The 8,560-nt window shown below is 24.8% G+C and overlaps 1 protein-coding gene across 2 annotated transcripts; it reads left to right on the forward strand.

Annotated features, from left to right (window-relative positions):
* The first annotated feature begins 4,068 nt into the window (after positions 1–4,068).
* On the forward strand, positions 4,069–7,983 carry LOC126900261 (zinc finger MYM-type protein 1-like). Of its 2 annotated transcripts, none has more exons than XM_050675852.1 (5): positions 4,069–4,420; positions 4,652–4,820; positions 5,179–5,317; positions 5,580–6,472; positions 6,515–7,983. In XM_050675852.1, the coding sequence occupies exons 2-5, from the start codon at positions 4,703–4,705 to the stop codon at positions 7,813–7,815; spliced, it is 2,451 nt and encodes an 816-aa protein (XP_050531809.1). In that variant the 5' UTR covers positions 4,069–4,420; positions 4,652–4,702; the 3' UTR covers positions 7,816–7,983. The 2 variants fall into 2 exon arrangements, with proteins under 2 accessions (XP_050531809.1, XP_050531808.1); XM_050675851.1 differs by having other exon boundaries at positions 4,701–4,820; positions 6,515–7,982.
* The last annotated feature ends 577 nt before the right edge of the window (positions 7,984–8,560 follow it).

Below are 8,560 nucleotides of genomic sequence, written 5' to 3' on the forward strand. Positions count from 1 at the left end.
AACAAACAGTTTTTATTGAAAATTATTGTATCAAGCCCTTTAAATTTTTATACACGTAAAAGTAAAGCAAAATATAACTTCTTTATTATTTTTATAATTTCTCCGTTTAAATTACAATATTAAATATCAATTTCATACTAAATTTAATAATTATAATTAGTATATACCTAATTATATAATTATAATTAGTATGTGGGAAATGCAAACAGGCAATTACAGGAACAGAGCGAAGACGCAATACTATTATTTAATTTATATATATATATATAAATTAATACACAAAAACTCTATTAAATGAAATCAAACAAAAATAACACATATACTTAGTTACACACGAAAACTCTATACAAAATATTCACAAAAATATTATATAAAAAAGAACACACATATGTAATAAAGAATATACATAGAGACACATCTTAGCCGACTTACTACTGACTCACGATTTGACTTAATTTTCCCTTCTTATAATACTTGATACCACTATCTATCTCCAGACCCTGGAAGTGGTGCCATCTAGATACCAATGGTACCCACATATATTCATATATTATATTTTAAAATCAAAGAACTACTAATCATGATATAATTAAAGAAATAAGAGTTGATGTTGCTTTTGGAATAATCCACCAATTTCCTAATTAAAACAAAAAAAAAAAAAGTTTGTTGGGAATTTTTTCTGCTATTCTTCAAAATTACTCCTTCGTTGACTAGAATGAATCTTTAAATAGAAAACTTGATGATAATTAAAACAATGTTATTTTTAAGATTAATATGCAGTCAGAAAGTTTTACAATTACTATTTATTGTAAATTTATCAGAAAAACTCATTATTTTTTGCATTTTTATCGTAATAGAACACTTAAATAGAAATCATAGTAATCATTTCTAAGTAATTTTTGATATTTAAAAAGATTCTACTATTGAAATATCCAGAACTGAATTAATTTTAATGATTTACTTTAACTAAANATAATTGAAATATCCAGGACTGAATTAATTTTAATGATTTATTTTAACTAAAAAAAAAAGTTATTATTTTGAATCCCTCTTGTAGGCTGGTAAAGGGTTAGATTTATAAAAAAAAAACCAAATGATAGATAAAGACATGTATCTATATAAAAAAAAAATTATACTGATTTGATCATTTTTGATAAAGTTTAACAGTTAACAAAGTTATAAGTTTTATACACTGTACTACAAGGAACTTTCATCAGGAACAAAAATATAATATTCTAACTCAACATTTCGCGATGTTTTCAAATGTGCAATTAGACTATTTCTATCACTTTTAAGTTTTAATATTATTAAAAAATACTATTTACATATAAAAAAAACCCAGCACAGAGGGGTCGCGGCACAGTGATGCCATGGTATAGTTGGATCAAGTATAATGATATCTGACAGTGATTAAAATCACTATCAAAAATAAACGCTTCGATGCAAATCTTTAGATTGTGTTTAATTTTAAAAAAATTGGTGTATTATTCCAAAAGCTACATGATCTGCTAGTTCCTTATTAATATATTGATTAAGATAAATTATGTCGAATAAAAAAGGGATAGAAATATTATTTCTCATAAAAAAAATTATGTTGATCCATACACTCTTCAATATGTTATAGTATTATAAAGTTAAAAATGAAAAAAATAAAATCGAGAATTGTCATACAATAATAGCATTCGATAGCCATTTTTGCCGTGAAGACAAATCTAGAGGTCAATTTTTTTTTTTCAAATTAAAATATATGACATAAGCTTCAATTTAAGATATATATAAAAGTGTCAGACCTTCCGGAACACTTTCAAAAGTTAAGTTGAAAAAGTTCTACTTTCTATATACATTTTTTATATTTGAAGCCTCCCCATATATAGGGAAATAGTCTGATTTGAAAAAAAAGTATGTCGAATGAAAGATGTATATAAATACTACTTCTCATGAAAAAATTGTATTGATCCATACATTTTTTTAAAAGTTATAGCACTTTAAAGTAAAAAATGTAAATTATAAAATCGAGAATTTTCACACAAAAATAGCATTCGATAGCCGTTTTCACCATGAAGACAAGTCCAGAGGTCAAATTTTTTTTTTTCATAATAAAGTACATTACATTAGCTTTAATTTAAGGTATATAAATGAAGTTTGTACCTTTATAAGGGAAAAAAGGACGAACCTAAAAAGTATTTAACCATTTATAAATTGAGAGATAAATAGTACTTAACAAAGCAAAAAAAAATATTTTTAAGCTTATAACTTTTAGAGAAATTTAGTGGTCAATGATATATCAATCACTCTTTAATACTAATTAAACAATATTTAAAAAATACTTTTAGTAATATTTTACACAATTTTTATTTAACAGTTTTATATATTTATTAAGTTTTATAAAAAATTATTAATATTTTTAAATTTTAATTTAAAAGTTACACAAAATTTATTAGGAGCATAACCGATTAAATTAATATGAATTATGTCTCAAATAAAATGTAATAAGAAAATTGTAAACAACCATCAAACATAATAACAATGTCTGCTAAAAATAGAATGAAAAAGAATAACTATAATGTAGTAAATTGGTGATTGAATAATTTGTACTAAAATGTATAATGCCGTCATAATAAACAGCATACATTTTATAAATGCAATTTATTACTATTATAGTATAATACTAATGGACGTTAAATAACAAATAGAAAAATATCTCAATCGGATGGTCTATTAATAGCAATTATTTTAGTATATTTGAGCGAAAAACTCAAACAACCGTTTTTCAGAAGATGGAATAAATATTTAAAAAATGTCGACAAATTTAAATAATATACATGTCAATAAGCAAACTGACAACGTGTGATTTCATAAGGTTCAGAATGGTTTCAATGCTTTGTCCCTTTTAATTATAGAGACTTACGAAAGCAACGTTGCCAGTTTGTTTACTAACCCGCGGGACACGAAAAAACGCAACTGAGTAACTATTAGTAAAGATAGTTTTCCTTTTATCTTAACATTTGGCCGTCAAGTCATGTTTATGCAATATATTCATTGTACTATACATTATTGACACTATAATATTGTTCATCCGATTATTTTAGTTTGTCACTCTTACTACTTGTCTCAATTGACTTACGTATTTATTTTTTCAAATACCTATCCGTTGAATTAAAAATAATTAATGGATTTGTCGCCAATTCGTTGTTCAGTTTTACATTTATCACTTTACAATTGTTCTATTAAAGTATATTAGTATTTGGATATGAATATTTTTATAATTAAACGTTTCTCGGTAACACATTTTTACCCATCTTAATATAAAAATAATAATAAGTACTAAATCAAGAATTATTGTTTAAATCATAATTTTACATTTTTATTTTAGAAGTAAGTTAATATGTATATAGTCATTTAAAAAAATAATGTTAATATCCTTACAAGGGCTAAAGGACAATCCTAAAAAGTATTTAACTACCTCTATTGATAGATAAATAGTACTCAACAAACGCAAAAAATAATATTTCTAAAATTATTATTATTTTAGGAAAAACTTAGTGTTCAATGATATATCAATTACTATTTAAAGCCAATTAAACAACAATTTAAAAATACTTTTTGTAATATTTCACAGAATTTTTATTTAACAGTTCCAACATTTATGAATTTCACAATTTTGTAAACAATTATTTATATTCTTAAATTTTGGTTTAAGAGTTAAACAAAATTTATTGAAGTGCATAAACGATTAAGTTAATATAAACAGGCCCGTATTTAAGGGAGGGCTCGGAGGGGCAATTGCCCCTGGCGGCAATATTAAAATTAGGTTTAGGGGTGGAAAAATATTGAAATGGTCAAAAATGTAAAATTTATTTGTAGCTCATTTTACCTAATGAGTATAATCATTGATTATAGATAGAGATTATAGATATTATATACTATCTATAATCAATGGTATAATACAAAAATATAATATATAATTAGAATAATAAAAAAATAACTATAATAATATAATTATACTAAAATAGATTTTGAATGTAGAATGTACCTAATAAAGTTCTGATAAAGTTTTTATTCGTTATCAACTCGAATGTCAATAAAATGCTTTGGGCATATTGATGTTGTAAACATATGATTCGTATTTAGTTCTACGAATCGTAGACTATGAAAAATACATACTAAAAATAGAAAATATACAATTGGGGTATTCCCATGATATAAGGAGCTACGAAACTACGACTGCCGATTATTGACAATTTACACTACTATTAAGTATTATTATTTATTATAATATTATCGATAACAAAAATCAAAATACAATTATTAGTGCATTATTCATGAACGAGTACTGACGTGGTGTCGTGGTCTGTTAATCAATTTATTTTAACTATTAATTAATATTATACATTTATACTACGCGTGTATATTCAAAACAGTAAGTATTATAATTTATCATTGATTTTAAAATATTATAAAACCAATAGTATTATATGGTATTTAATATTTATATTGTAGTAAAGACTATTATGATTAATTATTTACAAAATGTTAATTGTGCTTTAATTCTAATAGTTAGAAAAAAAACAATTATTGTTCTTAAGAGTTGCGGAATATTAGTTACGATATAATTTTTCTCATATAAGTCACGAATTTACATTTTGAATAGGTCGGTACATTTTATATTTGTAATAATGTTTTATACCTATTTTACTTAGTTATGGCTCCAAGAAGAAATAGGCTTAGTGGGGCTGAATACAAGAAAATAGCTAAGCTCAAAGAATTTAATTTGAATAAAGTTGTTCAAAAAACTATTAAAATCGACACGATGTTCAAAAGTAAGTATTTTATTTATGTTCACTGTAAAGTAAACTAATAATAATATGAAATTTATATAAACACATAATAAGTTTAATTTTTTTTTTTTAAGAAATCAAATATTATTACACCAAACCAATCTTAATTATTATATTATTGCGGAAATTTAAATAATTAAATATAACAATTGCTTAAAAGTTAAATATTATACTCCAAATTATATGAATTTTCTTATTAGGTAGTTTTTAGTTATTTCATTATTATATAAATCAGGTATTCAGATATATCGAATAAAAAAATGTGTTGTATTTAAACTATGGTTAAACACAACTAGTATTTTTATAATTTTTGATTATATCATTATATATTTCTACTCAGAGTCAGGTATGGTTAATAAATCTACTGAACAACGTCAAGCTGGCCTTACAACTCTTTGTAATAATTTGGATACAGAACCTCCATGCGTGTCAGAGCATATAAATATTTTATTAGAACCAAATTCTACTGATATACCTGGGTAAAGTTAAAACACTGTAATTAAAATTATATTTTTTAAATAAATTCTTACTTTACTTAGTTTTTGACGATTATCTTCATTAGACATTTTTTATTATTTTATTAGAATTAATTTTAGACAAAATACAAAATAATAATAATAGGTAAAATAAGTAAAAATTTATTAGGTTAAATATTCTAATATATTAAATGCATTTATATGTTATTCTTATTGTAACTATTTCTAAATTAATAAGTAATTTTCATTTTTATTTTTATTTAAGATTGGATCCAGCATTGTGGAGTATAAATGAACAAACGAGGCAATATATCTGTAAAAATGGATTTAGCCAAAATCTAGATGTTAAATTTACAGCTTCAAAAAGATTGTACAGAGTTGTAAAGAAACGGCATTTCCGTAACTATTTTAGATATCTGAATATAGATTTTTTCAAAACTGTTTTAATCAATGGTGAAACATGTCAAAGAAATTATTTATCTTATTCTGAGAGTACTGGGTCAATTTATTGTGTTCCATGTCTCTTATTTGAGAATAAAACTAATTTTTCAAAAAAAGGATTTTCAGATTGGAAACACCCTAAAAAAATTTCTTACCATGAAAATTCACCTGAACACAAACTATGTTCTTATAAAATGAAAGAACTTGCATCAGATTTAAGTAAAATAAATTCAAAACTAATACATCAAATAGAAACCGAAAAAAAATATTGGATTAGTGTACTGACCAGGGTTTGTTCGGTTATTAAAAGTTTGGCAAGTCATGGATTATCATTTAGAGGTGATGTAGAAAAATTTGGATCATCTACTTCAAATACTGGAAATTTTATTATGATGATGGAATTACTTGCAGAGTACGACCCACTTCTATCAGAACACATATCTAAGTATGGTAACCCTGGCAAAGGTAATACTTCCTACTTATCATTTTCTACTTATGAACAGTTCGTTAAAATCATGTCTGAAAAAGTCATTAATACCATAGTTGATGAAATTAAATTATCGAAATATTTTTCTATCAGCATAGATTCCACTCCAGATATATCACACTCTGATCAACTGTCTTTCGTTATCAGGTATGTGCTATCAAACGGTGAGCCAGTTAAAAGATTTATTGGTTTTTTAGAAAATGTTGGACATAAATCAGAAAATCTAGNTGGTTTTTTAGAAAATGTTAGACATAAATCAGAAAATCTAGCAGAATCAGTTTTATCAGTTTTAAAAAAATATAATTTAGATGTTTGTTATTTGAGAGGTCAATCTTATGACAATGCTAAAAATATGTCTGGTATTTATTCAGGAGTTCAAGCAAGAATAAAGCAAGTTTCACCATTAGCTGATTTTGTACCATGTTCGGCACATTCTTTAAACTTAGTCGGATCGTGTGCTGCAAATTGCTGTAAAGAAGCAAATGATTTTTTTCTTTTTATTCAAAATATATTTGTATTTTTTTCTTCATCCACACATCGATGGCATAAATTAAGTCAATATTCTATCTCAACTGTAAAAAGTTTATCCACTACACGATGGTCAGCAAGAGAAGACGCTTGCCATAGCTTAAAAAAAAACTGGAATTCTATAAAACAAGTATTAGAAGAACTAATAAATGATGATTATGAAAAACCATTTGTACGGTCTGAAGCCAGAGGTTTAATTAGACAAATGAATAAATTAGAAACAGCATACATGACTGTATTTTGGAGTGATATTTTACATACATTTAACAAAACTAGTCTTCTATTACAATCTGTTGATATTGATATAAGCACTGTAGTTAGTTTGTATAATTCGTTAATTCAATACGTTCAAACTTTACGATCAATGTTTAATGATTATGAAAAGTTGGCAAAAGCTATGTTTGACAATGATGACTTAATTCCTGACTATGAACACAAAAATAGAAAACGTAAGAAACGTAATGATGAATCTACTGAACCAGATGCTATTTTCAACGGACGCGAAAATTTTAAAATTAATACCATTTACATTATTTGTGATAATTTAATAGAAGAACTAAAAAAAAGAAAAATTTCTTATGATGATATAATATCTAAATACTTATTTTTCTTAAATATTAGTGAACAAAAAACCTCAGAAGTTCGTGATGGTGCAAAAAAATTAAGAAAAATATACAAAAATGATTTGGATGAAACATTTGAAAACGAGTGTGTTCATTTTCAGAGCTTACTTAAAACTATTAAAAACCCTCCAACAAATATCATTAATATGTGTAAATTTATTAAAGAAAAAAATATAGAAGCTATTTTTCCTTATGTTTATGTTGCTCTCCGAATGTTTCTATGTACTCCTGCTTCTAATTGTTCAACGGAAAGATCATTTTCCACTTTACGGAGAATTAAATCATATTTAAGATCAACCATGTCATCAGAAAGATTGAACAGTTTAGCCATATTAAACATTGAGTCATCCATAACCAAAATGATTGACTACGATGATATTATTAAATCATTTGCATCAAAACAATCTCGCAGAAAAGTTTAAGAAAAGTTATGAAATTACAATTGAATATTTTTATTATTGAAGTTATTTTATTATTTTTAAGAATGTTTTAAATAATATATTGGTTATTAGTTATTACTGAGTTTTATTTTATATTAATGTACCTATTTTCTACTACAATTGTGTAATACCAATAAAGTAAAAAATTTTCTTTTTTTTGGGGGGCGGCGGCAAATTTTATGTTGCCCCTGGCGGCANTTTTTTTTGGGGGTGGGCGGCAAATTTTATGTTGCCCCTGGCGGCAATTTTTATAAATACGGGCCTGGGTTTTATTAAAAACTACTAGTCTTTTAACACTTAGTAGACTAGAAGGGTCATATACATTTGATATCTTAGCGAAGGCTATAGATGAAGTATACATACAGTTTGAAATTTCAGATAAATAATGTTATTGTACTACATTTAAAGTTTCTAATTTTGTAAAGTGTTTTAAGTATGATCTATTTAAATTAATATAATTAATAACTATAAAATTATTTATGTTGGTATTGCTCATATTTTTAATTTATATAACATACATCTAAAAGTATTAATTTTTTTATTTATATTAATGGAAAATCATAAATTTAAATTAATTTCTCATTAAATTATTTCGAATTTGACCCTTAATATATTTTTTAGAACATTGGTCATGTACTTGATGATCAAAATACTAAAATTGATTAGTTGCTTGAGAACAATAGAAGTAGATAATGAAATAGAAGAAATTGTTGTCATAATTTTTAGT

The sequence above is a fragment of the Daktulosphaira vitifoliae genome, unplaced genomic scaffold, assembly GCF_025091365.1.
Source record: "Daktulosphaira vitifoliae isolate Bord-2020 unplaced genomic scaffold, ASM2509136v1 Scaffold_3, whole genome shotgun sequence".
Taxonomy (NCBI): domain Eukaryota; kingdom Metazoa; phylum Arthropoda; class Insecta; order Hemiptera; family Phylloxeridae; genus Daktulosphaira; species Daktulosphaira vitifoliae.